The following is an 18,294-nucleotide window of genomic DNA, read 5'->3' on the forward strand; positions in this document are numbered from 1 at the left end:
GCAGAGTATGATACAAGCCTGCACAAAGTCAAACCACATGTCATAGTGTCTGTTGTTGATAAGCCCCTTCAGACAAAACAGTGAGTAAATGGTTGTCCAGTTTTTCCACTGATCTGCTGTAAATCCTGTAAATCCAGATGAAATCCGTAAGGGAATTCTTCCAACCTCATAAGGTACTTTGATTTTTTCCACTCTAGCTTGAAGTTCATCAAGGCTTTTTGTTGTTAAAATTCCTAGTTCTGTCCACAGTCTGAATACATGTCTTGCCGTACCAAGGAGAAGGTTGTGCATTGGATCTATGACGACAAATCTGATGGCTTCATAGTAACTCAAGTGGAAAAGTTCTGACCATCTAGCTCCATATTTGAGTTCAATTCTTTTCTGTTCTGCCTTAGTCCTTGCCCGTTTGGATAGTCCAGCATAGTGTTTGTGATCCTTTGACGTGCGTGGCTCCCATGAAGACCGCTCAAAGCCTGAGTAGTCCATTTTTTCACCAAAGTCTTTCTTGCTGAACGTCTTCAAACACTTGTGGCATCCTGCAAATAAGTAAAATGCAATACGTTACACACACATATTTATATTTGAACATTCAACGAAACAGACCAACTACTATCCATTAAAAAATGAACAATGTAAACATCTACATATTGGTTTTACTGATTCAATGATCAATTTCAACGTTTATTAATTATAGCAAAGAATGTTTGAATATTTCAATTACCTCTGTATGCTCCATGTCCAACAAAGCCTCCACATTTTCGAGTTGCTGGGATATCTGACTTAGCCCTTTTGGATTTTTTCTCCCAAACTCCATTTTTGAAAAAGCGCTTTTTGTGGTCAAAATACTGTGTATGACAGAGTTCAATGTTGCAATGTTCACAGAAGCGCCGAGGTCTTTTCTTCAGTATTGGGACTTCCATCTTTCAACTAACGTCACACCGTGTTTCTATCACAGAGCTTCATGGCCACACCGTGCCTGTTTATATCATAGATCTCGTCTCGCGAGTTCTTCCGTGTAACAATGACCTCGCATGTGATTGGACGAGCACGTACGAGGTCACAGGGACCTCGTCCAATCACGTGCGAGGTCGGCATCTTGTCCAATCACGTGCGAGGTCATGGGCAAGACGGGCATGTTTTTATACCTGTACTCAGAACTTTCACTCCACTTCTGTGTTTTAACTGCGTTGGTTTCGTGATCTATAATGGCTGGACGGCGTCTCGCATTCAACTCCCCCTCCCCTTCAACCCCTCTGCATCGACGCGATCAACCACTTTCAGCGAGTCCGCAGACCGGCGAGAAGAAACTGCTGAATGCTATCAGTGGCCTGTCTCGTCAGCTCGCTGTGCTTGCTGCCGATGTGAATGAGCAGTTCGCCGCACTAAACTCCAGGTTGGCTGCTTTGGAGACGAAACAGTGTGTGGAAGAGACTAACGTTAACTCGAAGAAGAGAAGACGGGTGAACAATGCCAAGATTGCGGTAAGAATATGTTCGGTGACTGCTAGCTAAGCTAAAATTAGCAAAGCAAGCCCAAGCTAAAGGTAGCTTAAAAGCTAATAGTCCAAGCTAAAAGTAGCATAGTAGCCTTGTAAAAGAACAAGAGAGAGGAACCAGTGTAACGTTAAGTTGCTTTGTTAAGTGTATGTTGTTGGTCTTTTACAGGAAGCAGTACGCCGTCTTCACAACTCGGAGACGAATTGTAGGCGCTACGAACCGGAGCAAGGGTACGATTTAAAGAATATGCTTTCATTCTGCTGTATAAGGAAATAGATGCCTTAACAGTAGATACCGATCTTAACTGTTCATTTTGTTTTCACAGACGAACCTCGCCTCATAACGAAGCTGTGACCGCTTACTTGCTCGGAGCTTTGTCCGCAAGTCCGGATTTCTATGACGCCGATAGTGACGCCATTGTGTGTAAGTAACTTTTACTGTTTTCTTCTTCCTTGTTTTAATTTTACTGTGACTTAAGTTTTCTTATTCATACCACTCATTTAATTGTTTTCCAGCTGCCTGTAAGACATACTATGAAACGGTACGCAGGAGCTTCAGACACACACAGCCTGATCTCGCATCGCAGGCGGAAGCTGTGAAGATGTCAGCTCGGAGTCGTTCCAGGAGAAAGAGGGTAAGACTTATTAGATTTATTAGATCCGTTTTTGGTCAATGTGACCAAACCTACCTAAACCTATTTTTCAGGTGCATTAATAGATGTGTTGTGTCCATGCGCAGTGCATCGCGCAGTACTGATTGTCTTTATCGATTGTTTTTCAGCTGCTGGAAGCGAGACGGAGTGTGCTTGCTGGCGATGAGGTGGACCGTTGGAAGTACGCCACCACAGACATGATGTCTGATGAGGAGGACGGCGTCGTTGGCGGGGTGTCTGGATGGATTGTGCGACCTCCATCCTCTCGTAGCCAGGAGCTCACCGAGCTCTGTGCGACTCTACAGTCGCGATTAGAGAAGAATCCCAAGTACAGGGCCACGCACAGCAGGCGGCTATAAAATTGACCAAATTCGGACAGAATGTCGACAGGTTAATTTGTTTGTTGTGTGGGCAAATTTGTACAGTTGTGTTGTCAATAAAGCTCTTTCTTTGAATACTTCCTCCTGGCAATTTTTCCTTTCCTCAATAAATTCATTCATATTTATATTTATAAATATATAAATAAATAAAAATAAATATATGTGTGTGTATGTATATATATATGTATAAATATACATATATATATATATATATATATATATATATATATATAAACATATATATATGTATATATATATACAGTGATAGATCTGCTAACCAATCACTAGTGATTATTCTTGTTTAAAAGACCCAGTGTGACCAATAGTAACATCTGCCAACGGGGGTGGGGTTTACATTTATAATGACTCATCAGGTTGACCAATAGTGATAGATCTGCCAACGTGGGTTGGCTTTACATTTATAATGACCAGGGGCCTCATGTACTAAGAATTGCGTGGATTTCCTACTGAAACATGGCGTACGCTAGAATCCAGAAACTGTCGTACGCACAAAATAAATCAGATGTATCAAAGTGTGCGTACGCATGGATCCAAGCACTTTTCCTTTGTACATCCCAAACAACGTGGAATTAAGCGCACATGTGGAAGTGCTAAACTCCTCCCTGTCCACGCCCCCATTTAAATATGCAAATGAATTTAAATAGGGCCTGCACGTGGGATTCCCCTCTCTGCACCATCTACAAAATGAGTAAAGGGAAGAAGCGCAACTTCACCGAGTCTGAGCTCGAAACGCTCTTAAACGAAGTAGAGAATCGAAGAACAGTATTATTTGGTAGCCTCTCATCAGGCATTAACACAAAAAAAAAGAAATGTGAGTGGGAGCGTGTGTGTGAGGCAGTGAACGCTGTGGGGTCGGAGCAGCGCACACTCCCTGAATTAAAAAAGAAATGGTCCGACGTGAAGGTGGAGGTGAAGCGGAGGATTTCGGCCCACCGCCGAAGCGTGACCGCAACGGGCGGGGGGACAGGAGGGGAGGAACTGACCCCCTTTGACCAGAGAGTGGCGGCCATTGTGGGTGACACAGCTCTAACCGGAGTTGTGGGGGCCCATGAGGGCGACACCGATCATCCCCAAGGTAAATGTGTTAAACTCAGAAATTTTGTCATTATACTGGTCGTACAATAGGTTGCTCACATTACACATGCTCGTGCGTAAAGTTGCCAGGATATAAACACATTGACTCATGTTTAATTACTTAATTTTTTATTATCATTTCTGAATAGACGATGAGCCAGGAGAAGGCACCTCCACCGGCACCGCGCGCCCTGGCGTCTCCACCAGCACCATGCTCCCCGGCGTCTCCACCGGCTCCACCAGCACCTCCACCAGCACCGCGCGCCCCGGCGTCTCCACCAGCACCTCCACCAGCACCTCCACCAGCACCGCGCGCCCCGGCGTCTCCACCAGCACCTCCACCAGCACCGCGCGCCCCGGCGTCTCCACCAGCACCGCGCGCCCCGGCGTCTCCAACAGCACCATGCTCCCCGGCGTCTCCACCGGCTCCACCACTACCACGCGCCCCGGCGACTCCACGCCAGCTGCTGAAGTCCGCCCGACTGGCCGTGTCCTCATGCAAGCGGTGCTGGAATGGCAGGAGGAAATTGTTAGAGCGATCCATGGCGTCAATGATCGTCTAGATCAACTGATCAATGTCCTTGGGGATATTTGCCAGGCAATAAATGCACTTAAAAAGTAAATTGTGTCCTTGCCTCTTTACATTGTTGAAATCAGATGCTGCCAGGCCCGTATCGCTTCCCGGGGTCGGTAGAGGTTGACGGGTCCGGCATCCGGTTCCTCTGGTGGGGGGATGTTTTCTGGCAGTGGTATGCCATGGCGGTGTGCCACGTTGTGCAGGACACCACAGGCCAGCACAATGCGGCACACCTGACCTGTCCAGACAGCGCCAGCGCCCCTTCAGCAGGCCGATTGCCCTCTCCACCACTGCCCGAGTTCGGGAATGGAGGTCGTTGTACCTCCATTCCCGAAGAATGAACGAGTCATGCGTTGAACCAGGCCACCTTGCCACCATGTTGGTGAGCTGCATTTGCGCATCACATATTATTTGAACATTTATTGAATGAAAATGTTTCCTGTTGACAAAAACAAATTCATCCTGTGATGGCGCTTTTATAGCAACATGTGTGTGCAGTCAATAGCTCCGATTACATTAGGGAAACCGGCTCTTGCTGCAAATTGCGCTTTAATGTTGGCCTGTTCAACAGCATTGTATGGGAATTTGATGTACCTAGATGACATTCTTATGATCCCGTTCCACACAGCTGGCATGGCTCGGCTCAGAGTGGACTGGCACACTCCTGACCGGTCGGCCAGTTTTCTCTGGAAGGCTCCTGTTGCCAGAAACCCCAGAGTGGTCAGCACCTGTGTGGGCACGGACAACCCCTGGCTCCTGGCTGTGTTTCTTTCTAGGGCCGGCCGCAGCTCTGCGCACAGCTCCAGTAACACTTGCCTCGGCAACCTAAAACGACTCATGAGCCAGTTGTCGTCATTTGCTAACAAATCCTCCCGTTCTCTAAACACCCTCTCACGTCTGATGTAACCGTTTGCGATGTCTTCTAACAAGGCCAAGGCTGCCATTGTTAATGCCATTTTTTCATCACTTTGCGCATGCTTTTATATTCATCCATATGATTGCAAACACGTGTGTGTTAATTGTCCATTAATGTGTCTCTGGTGTGCACATTACTCTGAAGACTAAATGTTTTCACATAATTAACAGTTTCCCAGCATCACCTCAGAGTGTCGCCAAAGGAACAATAGCTGTAGAAACGTGCGTACGCCAGCCATGAAGCTGGCGTGGGACACCGCACATTTCCACGCTCATTTCACTTTTGATACATCTGAACGTTGGCGTGGAAAATTACGTACGCCACTTTTTTGTGCGTACGCAACATTGATACATGAGGCCCCAGATCTGCCAACCAATCACGAGCGATTATACTTGTTTAAAACTAGTGGTTTCATCCAATCCTGAGTGAGGATATTCAAGCCATCTCTGGCCAGGCGCGGTTTCGCTGCTATTCATATGCTAATTAGAGCCTTCGCTGTGGTTCGTTTCCGACAATTTTCGGCACAGACGAACGCGGCGTTCGCAGCCTGTAAATTGTCGTTAACTCCCGAAAATTAGGGAGATTTCCGGGCGTTTACAGGGACGAAAATCCGACTTTTCATGCAGTGTAAGTGGACCTTAACTAGCGTCTTCACTCCTCAACAGTCTTCTCAAGTCTGAGATTTCGTGCATGGCCCTTCTCATTGGCTGGCACAGCTGCACTTGTTTAAAGTGATAGAACATCTATTTTAACATATCACAATTATAGAATAAACTAATAAGAATTTATCTGATTAAGTCATTCACTTTGTAACTAAGATCATGAAATTTACTTAGCAGTATTTTGTTACTATTTATTCAAGTATTTATTTACTTAACCTATTTTCACCTAGGTTACATAACATATATAAACCAGCTTAAATTCCCATGTGAACCGAACAGGGCGTTATTCCCCTCTTTAAACAGAATAGCAAATCAGATGTTGAGAATTATAGGCCTGGATTAAAATTTAACAATGTTAAGGTTTGTGAACTTCTTGTGTTTGAGCAGGTTGAGGAGCATCTAGTCAGACAAAATGTGTTGTATGGGCATCAGTCTGGCTTCAGAGCTGCATACTCTACTGAAACTACAACTTATTAATCTGTTTGACTTAATCAGACAAAACATTGAAGGAAAGTATGTTGGTATGATCCTGCTAGACTTGCAAAAACCTGTTGATGCAGTGAATCATACTATACTATTTTTGCGGCTATAGTGCATGGGTTTTAGACATTATGGGCCCTAGTTTCGTGGCGCAGCGCAGGGTGGCGGAGCTGGCGTAATGCAAGTTTCGACCCGCGCAGCCTTGTGCACGGTCAGTTTGGCAGTTTGGTGGATCGCCTGCGCCAAGATGGGTGTGGCGGCGCAGCAGGGGGAGGCGTCACAGATTCAGCTTGGTGCAGCGGAAGTTTTGTGGCAAAAAACCTCGCAGAGACTTCGCCGAAAGCCCGCCAGCTCCAACCTGGTCTACTCTTGGCGCAAGGTGCGAATAAAGTCCATTCATTCAAGGCGAATCACAGCTGGCGGAGTGGAAGTTTGGCTGACCGGCGCGCAGTGCATACATGTCGTCAAGACCTCACAGGCAGGTTTCCACAGTTCCAGGCACATTTAAATGCAATAAATAATCACAACAAACACTATTTAATGCAACTAATTAAATCAACACGTGAATTTATATCTATATAGATTTTCCCGTCACATCTGACGTCAGATCAAAGGCGGATGGCACGCGTAACGGAAACTCAGCCTCTCGGACCAAAACATCTCCCTCTCTCTCTCCTGTTTTTTATAATATCGGCATTGTTATTATTATGATACGCGCGCAGAGCGCGTGATGCGCGTGGTTGGAGCGGCGGCGCTGCTTCTGTCATCGGGTTGTCAAGTGATGGAACTTGCACTGAACCTCCCCTAACACATTAAAGGAGAGGAGAGGAGCTCATTTGATTGGTGAAGATCTGAATCGGCTGTATTAATCCCAGTCCACGCCTCGTCTCCTCCTCGTCTCCCACTCACGCCTTCTTCTCCTCCCTCTTTCCCACTTGCGCTGGTGGGAGTGACGGGAGGCTTGCCTGCGCGAGCCTGCGCGGTGCACGAAACTTGCAAAGTCCAGGCGGACACACCCCGACGGCGTGGCGCAGGTGCGCTGCACGCTGACTACGCCTAGTCTATGAAACTAGGGCCCATTGCCTTAAATTTGTTCAGTTCTTACCTTACATTTCTGCAGTCTGTGAAATGCAAGCTCTTGTTGTAGGCTTAATTCTTATCCAGTCTACATGTATTTTGTGGACTTGGAGTAGGCATATCCCTGGTCCCTTAGGGCTTCCTGTGGGTTGTACTGCAGGGTTAAGGGCCGTTGCAATGAGCCAGCCGGTCCTGGTACAAGTGAGTGTTGTGTCTGTGTTCTCAGCACAAAGTCAAACACGTTCCCAGTGGGTAGCCAGGGTTGGCCTTGGTCCACAATGACTAACTGTTTGTGAGATGCACCGGTGGCTTGGTGCGGTGCTGGAGGAATTATCTAGCCTGGGAATGCCTTAGGGTCCTCCAGGAGGAGCTGGAAAGCATTGCTGGGGAGAGGGACATCTAGAATCCCCTCCTAAGCCTACTGCCCCCGTGACCCGGCCCCAATAAGTGGAGGCTAATGGATGCTATGTATGGACATGTTACATGGGCTTTTAAAGGACACTTTGTTAGCACATACTGTATACAGTTCCTGTTAATGGGGAGACTGATGGCTAAACAACAAACATGTAGTCATTTACTTGTAAGTCTTGCAAGATGATTTCTTCTGCCACTGTGATAAGACATATCTTGTTGAGTTCATCATTGTAATGAGAAACATCCATAGTTTCATAATATGTTCTTTTCATTATTATGATAGATTACATGATTTAGGTCAAACTAGAAATGTATCTTGTTATAGCAACAGGCTAACTTATCATTATAACAAGAAACATGTTTAAAGAGATCTGGGGCCTTGTTGGGAGATGCATTAGAATGTATTATTCACTGATAATTCAACATTTTCTCATCTGCTTTAAGTGAAAATAAACAGCTGCAGTTTTGGAAGTTGAGTCAATTCTCAATCCGACACAAAGGCTCTGTGGTGAATTTGATACCATCTATTGTGATCGATAATATCAACACTGCTCAATAATCTCATCCCAAGTATTTAATTACATGTACAATTACTTGTTATAACACCATTTGTGTCATAATGGGAAATATTTTGTGTTTAATCAAAATAATCAATCAAGTAACTTGCAGCAATGCAGTGCATAATATTTGATCCAGCTATCTCTATGGTTTATTAGTAATGCCAGTGTCTGGTTAGTAGCAGCATATCTGTACATATACCCAGCTTATGATCCATGCATAATGATCTACATAATATGTCATAGATCTTTCAGTGTAGATGAAAGGAATGGCTGGACATAATGGGGTTCCTGCAGACCTAAAAGCGACATGGATATGAATGATGGAGCATTAGGATGGTAGTCTTTGTAATTTTCGGCCATGTTGCAGCTTCATATCAATGTACTGAATGGCCCATTACTCATCATTGAAAATGGTCTGTGTGTGTGTGTGTGTGCATATGCAAGTACTGCATGTGCAGAGAAGAAGCTGGAGAGACAAAGGGAAGATAGTGCCGAGCCTTTTGCATGTTTGACGTTTATGTGCGTAGGCAGGATTTTGTAAGTAAATGCTCATAGACCTCATCATATTTTTTTAGAATAAGAAGTAATTTTAAAATTGGTGAAATAAAAAATGTGTAGCAACATCTCTTTTTTCTTCTTCTTATTGTCATCTCAGTCAGGCGTTACACCACATTTAATGTCAATATCTGCTTGATAATTGTGCTAATACCTAGGTTATTATCAGTAATTGTAGTAAAGGCACATTCTGACACAGCTGCACCGAAAGAGATTCTGTCAAGATGTCCTTGAAAATGGCAATTAACCCCTAAGTGCTTCAGTGGAGCTGTTCAGTGGTCACACTAGGCTGGTACTGCACTGCAGCTACACAGAGCTGTGACAGTAGAAGTGATCATGAAAAATATTCAGACCTGGTAAGCTTAGAGGTTAGGGAATGGGTCTCTGACTGAAAGGTTGCTGGTTTGGACTGAGACGGTAAATGGAAAGGGCTCACTGCTCCCTCAGCAGCCTGAGCTGGTAAGAAACCCTAATTAGCTGAAGTGGACCTGCTCAGCAGCTCATGGTAGAAGAGTGGTTATTGTATAACAGCATGTGTGTGTTCAGGACAGTACTCCGATGAAAAATGTCGGCAACTGTTTTTATTTAAAATGATAAGATCATTGATCTCAATTATGATATATAAAGAAGTATTGAATTGAATAATTGAATGATTGAAAACAATTGGACAGATAAAGTGGAAATAAAATCAAAAGCCTTTAGCGACTTTCGGGACATTTTAGGAAATGCACTTATTCTGTGCGGTTACCTATTGCAGAGCAAAACAGTACCTTGTTCCTGCTTAAACCCATCATTTGAGGTGTAAAGCCCACTTGTCAGAGTAGGTAAGCCTATGACCTTTTGTATGATTGAAACCAGCCATGGTTTGGCACATCATATTACTTGATGTCCTCGCCTTGATCAGTACAATCAGTCAGGCATTAAATGTCTACTTTATAGCTATCCCGAATGTCATTCTCTCCCCTTCATCGCTTTAAAAAGGAAGGTCTTTAGCTTTGAGTGAGCCGTGAGGCACCGCACATCTCAATCACACTTTTTCTACACGATGTCTCAGCATAAGCAGACAGGTGAAATCTTTTTACTTATTTTGCTATATATTTTTCATTTACCATTGAACAGAACCATTGCTAAAGAGACTACATGTCTTCTTGAAGATGATAAAACACTTTCCTTGCAGTAAGAGGAGGCTCACCATTCAGTTCAAAGTCTACCCTGCCTGACAAAGTTATCTCTAAAAGTGGTGTCATTATGCTTTTTTGCCAATTCTGTAGTCTGTGGGATCTGAAAAAAGAAAAAGATCCCTTTACTTTTTTTACCTCACTCTCACATCAAATGGAGTTTAGTGTAGCCCTTCATCAAATTGACCATTCACAAGAGATTCCAAATGCTCACATTATGAAACAGCTAATGAAAATGAAAACCTTTCACCTTAAAATCTCCCTCTAGAATCATAAAGAAAACTTACAGGGAAAAAATGGTCCTCTAAAGTGGGCCCAAACAGAAGCGAATGCTCTATAAAAACAAAGTCAGGCGTACAATGGGCAGTAAAGGTTCATTGAAATGGCAGCATTAAGCTTTTTTGTTCATCAAGGTCATCATAGCGAAAAAAATCTTTGTCACTATGGACAACAACCTAAACTCATGAAGCTGCTTGCACAGTCGTCTTAACAGTAGAAACAGTCGCGTTATCAGAGCCTGCAAGTTAAATGACATTGGTCCACCCTTTGCAGCTATATCAGCTACAACTTTTCTGGAAGGCTTTCCACAAGGTTTAGGAGTGTGTTTATGGGACTTTTTGACCATTCTTCCAGAAGTATATTTGTGAGGTCACACACTGATGTTGGACGGCAAGGCCTGGCTCTCAGTCTCCACTCTAATTCATCCAAAAGGTGTTCTATCGGGTTGAGGTCAAGACTCTCAAAAAGTGAGTTTTAATAACAAAAAAATGTAAATACTTTACTAACAAAACATTGAATAAAGTTCTGGGCCTCTAAAATAGGTCAACTAAACAGACCTTAACCTAAACCAGATACACACTAGCTCAGGGCAGACTAAAAAACAACCAACAACTGAGACATATCGGTTCACATATATAGTGGCAGATCAGGCCATTTTGGACACACTGGGGGATAGACAAAGACATAACCACTTAGGCAAGACTACAAAGAAACACAAATCACTACTAATTAGTAGGGCCGGGACTTTAATCGGTCCGCCTGAAACTCATCCAGTGAGAAACGTTCTGTGGTGCAAAAATAAGTGCGATTAAAATGCATCAATTTTTTTTAACGCGTTAATGTTTGTGTAATTAATTAATCTTAATTAACCCGTTAAAAAAATGGATGCATTTTAATCGCACTTATTTTTGCACCGCAGAACGTTTCTCACTGGATGAGTTTCAGGCGGACCGATTATACTGGAGCACCAACTAGCGTTCATGACTTCAGACAACAACAAACCACAGTGAACATGAACAAGAAGCTGATGAGACCGCTTTGGTTGGCCCCGTGGATGGGACATTTTGTTATAAAAAACAAACGGATGGAAGCGTCGATAAGAGCATGGTTGTGTGCAAGCTATGCAACAAGGAATTCACATATCACTGCAGCACATCGAGCCTCAAGTATCACCTCAATGCAAAACATATAGCAGCTAGCGTGGACGCTCGGAGGGTTAACCCTCGCCAACAAGGAGATGTTTTCTAATAGTCAGGGTTTCCAATGTTCTGAATGTACTTGAAAGTATTGTGTTTTACTTAAAAAGACAAAGTGTTATAGTTTACAGAAGGTCTACCGACCTATAAGCTACCTGCATTTCTGAAATGTACTATATTTCTAAATATGCTATTGCTACACTTAATGGCAAAAATTGCACTGGTCTGTTGGACTTGGTTGAACAAAAATAAACAATATTTTGTTGCTTAAGCTTATGTATTCAGTCATTATTCAATGGTATACTAAAAATCCATGTGAAAAAAATTACTTCTCACTGTTCTCAGGTCAAATATTTATATGCGATTAAAATGCGATTAATTTCGATTAATTAATTACAAAGCCTCTAATTAATTAGATACATTTTTTTAATCGAATCCCGGCCCTACTAATTAGTCTACCTGGTCTTTAAGGGAAGAAAAATAACAATCATTAATATAATAATTATATTCACTGAAATACAGTTCAACAATCAAAGCATGAAGCAGGGCCCTTCCCCATGATGCAGGAGGCCCATGGTACAGTCCACTTAGCAGCCGGCACTATTGAAGGCCAGCTGATGCAGACTGGCCTCCTTTTGCTGGCCAGCCAAGAACTCCACTGCAACTCCCAGGAACTGGTAACTCAAAGAATATCATATTAACTTTCCATGCAATTAATGGAGCTATTGAAACGAATAGCAAAATTGACTAAGAAAAGTGACCTAAATGTGTGCACTACAAAAGGAAACCATTCTGTCAAAACTACTAATAAAAAGTTTCTCTCTTAATGAATATTATGTCAAGAAACCTAACAAGTAAATATACTGGATGAGTTACCAGCCTTTGTGTGTTCTTCAGTGTGGGGTTGCTACTGCGGCCATCACATGGACCTTGCTTTGTGCACTGGTGCACAGTCATGTTGAGGGGCATTAGCTCAGGAGGTAGAGCGTGTTGTCTGGTAACCGCAAGATTTCTGGTTGCTGGTTCGATCGGCTCCTCCTAGCTGAGTGTCTGCCGTCCCTGAGCAAGACACCTCACCCTAATTTCTCCTGACGAGCTGGCTGTCGCCCTGCGTGGGTGACTCCGCTGTTGGTGTGTGAATGTGTCTATGAATGGCTGAATGTCAGTCAACAATGTAAAGCGCTTTGGATAAAAGCGCTATATAAATGAGGACCATTTACCATTTACCATGTTGGAACAGGAAGGGGCCATCCCCAAACTGTTCCACAAAGTTGGCAGCATGGAATTGTCCAACATCTCTTGGTATGCTGAAGCATTCAGAGTTCCTTTCACTGGAACTAAGGGGCCAAGCCCAGCTCCTGAAAAACACCCCCACACCATAATCCCCCTCCACCAAACTTTACACGTGGCACAATGCAGTCAGACAAGTACCGTTGTCCTGGCAACCACTAAACCCAGACTCGTCCATCAGATTGCCAGATGGCGAAGCGTGATCGGTCCCTCCAGAGAACGTCTCCACTGCTCTGGAGTCCAGTGGCGGCGTGTTTTACACCACTGCATCCAACGCTTTGCACCTGCTGATGTATGGCTTGGATGCAGCTGATCGCCATGGAAACCCATTCCATGAAGCTCTCTACGCTGTTCTTGAGCTCATCTGAAGGCCACATGAAGTTTGGAGGTCTGTAGCGATGACTGCAGAAAGTTGGTGACCTCAGCATCGCTGACCCCGCTCCGTCATTTTACGTGGTCTACCACTTCTTGGCTGAGTTGCTGTCATTGCCAATCACTTCCACTTTGTTATAATCCCACTGACAGTTGACTGTGGAATATTTAGGAGGGAGGACATTTCATGACTGGACTTGTTTCACAGGTGGCATCCTATCACAGTACCATGCTGGATTTCACTGAGCTCCTGAGAGCGACCCATTCTTTCACAAATATTTGTAGAAACAGTCTGCATGCCTAGGTGCTGCTTTTATACACCTGTGGCCATGGAAGTGATTGGAACACCTGATTTCAATCATTTGGATGGCTGAGTGAATACTATATGTATATACTTATTTAAAAACAGTATCCTTGAAACTAGTTTAATGCAAGTAAAACATTTAAATTGGACTCCATCTCATCCTAACAACAAATCATGCCTGTTTTTAATTATTTCGATGGGTGAGTGAATACTTTTGGCAATATAGTGTGTGTATAAAATAAAACACACACAGAACAAACATTGTGGATTAGTGGTTGTAATTAATCTTCATGGTAAATTTCCTGAGTAACATTAACTTCCATTGCTCACGTTTAAGGCAGCTGTTCATTTGTGCAAACAACTGCTTGAATTGTTATATTTTTAGGCTTCGCATTCAGTTAATTGGCTATTGTCTGCCACTTTTTTTGTCGCTGCTTTATTACAGTGGCAGTGTTTCCTCTTTTGCATATATTTACTGATACATTTCCATCAGAAGATGCTCATTTGGTAAAAGTATACTGCACATGTCTTTTCCATGTCTGCATCAGTAAATCTGTGACCGAGTGTGTTTATCTGAATTAGTTACACCTGGCTCCACCTAGTTGCACCTCCTCAGCCTACGTGAAACGTATGAAGCCAGGATGCACTGATGAGACCAGGCCAAGTACGTCTTTTTCTGTAATCTTGGGTTTCTGAATTCTGCTTTTGTAAAATAGCCCCCTGCTAGTGCAACTAGAGCCAGCCAGAAAAAAATTGGCCAATGGGATGCAGCCAATGGAACACTATGCAGAAAGAGTGTGCTTGTTATACTGCCGGGGCGGTTGTGGCTCAGAGCGAGTTGTCCTCCAATAGGAAGATCAGTAGTTCAAATCCCGGCTGCCTTGAACTAGTAAGCTAGAAACGCGCTATATAAATGCAGGTCCATTTTCCATTTACCATATTGAGATCAGTGTATGCTGAAATGAGACTCTCTTGGACTTGATGTTAGTGTCTAGCTCCACCCGAGCAGCTGGACATTAAAGGGGACATATACTGTTTTTCATCAATTTCACACAGCTGTCAGAGGTCCAACAACACTGTTTTCGATATGTATTGCCCCAAACCCATCCGTGGTCCTGAATTTCAGCTGTCTAAAAGTTGCTCAAAAGAGCTATCCTGAGAACAGGCTGTTTCTGTGTCTGCACCTTTAAATGCTAATAAGCTCCGTCTGTCATCGCCTACTCGGAGAGCTACGGAGACGATGCGGCAGCATGCTGCAATGTTTACGGTGGATGTATCGCTATGGCTCGCCTATGTGGCTCAGGTGAAGATGCTGGGTCCCGTATGGTTGGGACAGATCCTTTTACGAGGGTCAGTGTTGAGGCAAAGCCAGCTTTGTACTGACCCTCATTACTGAAGCAGTCCCATGTGAAGTGGTTAGCACACACATACAAGCTAACACGGACCATAGCCGGCACATTGTCATTAAAAATGAAACGCAAGAGACCAGACCCGGACACGCGCCCCTGGGTTCCATCCGACCGGAGGCAGCAGTGAAGACGCACCAGAGTGTGTGAGACAGCTTCACCCGCACCGGGATTTATTCACGAAGCACCAGCCGGATCACCCAGCGCCACAACCGGTAAGTCGGGCTGCACTCTCCACGCTCTCCAGAGCGCCGTTGGTCAGCGCTGTCGGTCCACGCTCTCCGCTGTCGGTCGGCTGCTGCGCTCGCTCTCCGCTGTTGGGCTGCGCTGGCACTCCGCTGCGCTTGCTTTCAGTGCCAGGCCGAGCTCGCTCGGCTGTCGGATGGGCTGCGATCTCAGCGCTGTGTTGGGAAATGCCCCCTCTCGGATATCTCCTATCATCGTGCAGAGGAGTTCGGCTTATGCAAAAGACCCCTAACGTTACGTCACGAAAGGAGCTGAATCTGAACAGCCTGTGGGAGCACCGTTTTACCGGAGGGTGAATAAACAAATAAACAATGTGGTGATTTTCACAAGTTTGAGTTACCTAAACCTAGAGACTTAACAGTCTCTAGAGTGTTTGTACACCGTTCCAACATGAATGGTAGTGAACGGAGGTTATAACAGGTAGCTGAGCTCTACTAAAGTAACATTGCAGATACTGATGTACACAAGATGTGTTGAAGACAGGAGGAAACTCTAACGCCTGGTTCACACTGGACGCGGAAGCGCCGTGAATTAACGCGTAGCCCTCCCGCGCCGTGAATCGATCGTTTCGGCGTCTGCTCTATTTTTTGCGCGTGCCGCGAGCGAACGCGTCAATTCTGGCAGGAAATCACACAGAGAAACATGGGACAATCCGGTCACTTTTCAAAATAAAAGCAATTTTCAAAATAAAAGCAATTTTCAAAATAAAATACCGCGATTGACAAACGCGATCATATTTGTGTATCTAAACTCGCACTGGGAAACAGGAAGAGACAATACATTTAATAAATGTGAAGAGTAGATACACAAATATGTGTATTTCAACGGTATATCTGCACTACTACTGTCTACTACCAGACACACTCTCTCTGTCTGTGTGTGTGTCCCTCTGTCTCTCTCTCTCTGAACGGATAAATACAAGAAGTGTACAAACGTCTTTGTTACAGAAACATGGCGTATTAATTTAATGGGGTTATTTACTTCATAACGGAAAAAAATAGCTCTGAATGAACAACAGCTGAGCAGAAGCGCTTGTCGACCGCCGCGGAGAAATACGCGTCTGGTCTGAACGGGGGGTGCGCGGATCGCTCGCAATTTTCGGCGGCGCTTCCGCATCCAGTGTGAACCAGGCGTAATGATGAAGAGAAGTGGCACTTAGACTACTACTTTAAACCAGTGAGCAAACCAGTGAGAAAATTAAATAAGCGAACTTGAATATTGTGAGCCTTTATTTTCTGTTTTGAAAGTGTTTCAAGTCATAATTACATCTACAGAGATAGAGTTGTGTTTCTTTGAACGGTAGTTTTGTTGTATTAATGATAATCGTCGAGCAGTCGACTGCTTGGGTGCCACACTGCACCCAACGAACGATCAAGATGACGAGCCAACCCCACTAGGACAAATATCACAAACAATCGCGTTGCATCCACACACTTCACCAACATTCCGAAGAGAAGACCCACGTTTTCCATCAAAGCTGTGGTAGGATTTCACAGCTCTTTCGGTCTATTGGATGCAGGTGATTAAGATCTAAAATCTATGTAGTCTTTTCTGTTTAATTTTAGTCTCTTTCATCGTTTCTCGAGAAATCTGCACAATTCTTCTCAGAAAGCCTATCATCAAACCTCTCAATGGTGTAATGTTTTGTATAACTGAACCTAATAGTACAGTGATTTCCAGCGTTCATCTGTGATTAATATATACTCCAAACTACAAAAGGTGATATGATCAATTAAAGGGGACATATTATGCAAAACTGACTTTTTCCTTGCTTTAGTTTGTATATTTGCGTATCCGGGGTGTCTCCCGACCCCTTAAACATGAGTTTTGACAACTAAGTCAATATTTAGTAACTGGCAGAGTCAGGAATTTAGTCTCTAAACGAGCCGTTTGGATTTTGACCGTATTGTGACGTCACAATCCGGTCTTTTGCATATTCTTGCATAGTCATTGCATATTCATGGCATATCCCCGCCCACATTACGCCGGCTACCTGAACAAGGATCCGCCATTTTTTCTTACTCGCTTCACTTGTACTCGACAGCCTAACCGCCACCATGTACAAGCCGAAAGCCAAGCACTGCTGCTCTGTCATCGGATGCACGGGTCCTCATATGGGTCCACGGGGCCGCCTGGTGCCGGGGTCGTCTGGAGCTCGCCATGAGTCCGTCAGGCCCGAGAGTTCGGCCGGGGTTTTGAGCCTATAATCGGGGGGGTTACCGGCAGAGTTCCCGGTTCTCCGGTGCGGACTCTTGTGGCCCTGGGCGGGCCGGTGTTTTAGTGAGGACCACGGGCTTTTCACCATGGTCTGGGGGCATCAGGGCCGAGAGTTCGGCTGGGTTTTTGCGTCTATTTACCTGCGGGAATCCCCGCAACGCGTCCGAGGGTTTACGGGTCTATGGACGGAGCCGAAGTCCGGCTTCGCTGTGCGTAATTGTGGCGTGTCGCGGACCTGGACCGGCCGGTGCTTGGGCGAGCTCCATGGGCTTTTCACACAGCCTTGTGGGCACAAGTGGCCCGAGTTCGGCCGTGTTCAGCTGTCCGTTTCCCGGCTGGTTTGCGTGCGGCGCGTCTTGGCGTTTCGCGTTCGACGGAGAGTCCGCCTGTGTGGACTCTTGTGGACCTGGGCGGGCCGGTGTTTGACCGATGTCCGCGGGCTTTTCAGCCAGCTCTGAGGGTGATAGTCCCGACAGTTCGGCTGGGTTCTTGTGTCTATTTACCTGCGGGAATCCCCGCAACGCGTCCGAGTGTTTTACGTGTGTACGGACGGAGCAGAAGTCCGGCTTCGCTGTGCGTAATTGTGTCGTGGCGCGGAGCTGGACCGGCCGGTGCTTAAGTGAGCTGCACGGGCTTTTCACACAGCCTTGGGGGCACAAGTGGCCCGAGTTCGGCCGTGTTCAGCTGTCTGTTTCCCGGCTGGTTTGCGTGCGGCGCGTCTTGGCGTTTCGCGTTCGACGGAGAGTCCGCCTGTGTGGACTCTTGTGGACCTGGGCGGGCCTGTGTGTTAGTGAGGACCGCGGGCTTTTCACCATGGTCTGGGGGCATCAGGGCCGAGAGTTCGGCTGGGTTCTTGTGTCTATTTACCTGCGGGAATCCCCGCGACGCGTCCGAGTGTTTTACGGGTCTACGGACGGAGCAGAAGTCCGGCTTCGCGGTGCG

General features: G+C 45.2%; 1 protein-coding gene across 1 annotated transcript; it reads left to right on the forward strand.

Moving 5' to 3' along the window:
* Positions 1-1,137: 1,137 nt before the first annotated feature.
* LOC311026682 (uncharacterized protein C14orf93-like) lies at positions 1,138-2,517 on the forward strand. The gene is made up of 5 exons (XM_084030357.1): positions 1,138-1,481; positions 1,665-1,726; positions 1,822-1,919; positions 2,012-2,130; positions 2,277-2,517. Exons 1-5 carry the CDS (start codon positions 1,206-1,208, stop codon positions 2,505-2,507), a joined length of 786 nt encoding a protein of 261 aa, XP_083886483.1. The 5' UTR covers positions 1,138-1,205; the 3' UTR covers positions 2,508-2,517.
* Positions 2,518-18,294: the final 15,777 nt, after the last annotated feature.

The sequence above is a fragment of the Eutrigla gurnardus genome (assembly GCF_963514095.1).
Source record: "Eutrigla gurnardus genome assembly, chromosome: 16".
NCBI lineage: Eukaryota > Metazoa > Chordata > Actinopteri > Perciformes > Triglidae > Eutrigla > Eutrigla gurnardus.

Bases quoted from the DNA above. Each gene is read 5' to 3' on its own strand.
- LOC311026682 (XM_084030357.1), top strand. From the start codon at position 1,206: ATGGCTGGACGGCGTCTCGCATTCAACTCCCCCTCCCCTTCAACCCCT. The intron at 1,482-1,664 runs GTAAGAATATGT...GGTCTTTTACAG, and splicing joins TGAACAATGCCAAGATTGCG to GAAGCAGTACGCCGTCTTCA. The intron at 2,131-2,276 runs GTAAGACTTATT...ATTGTTTTTCAG, and splicing joins GTCGTTCCAGGAGAAAGAGG to CTGCTGGAAGCGAGACGGAG.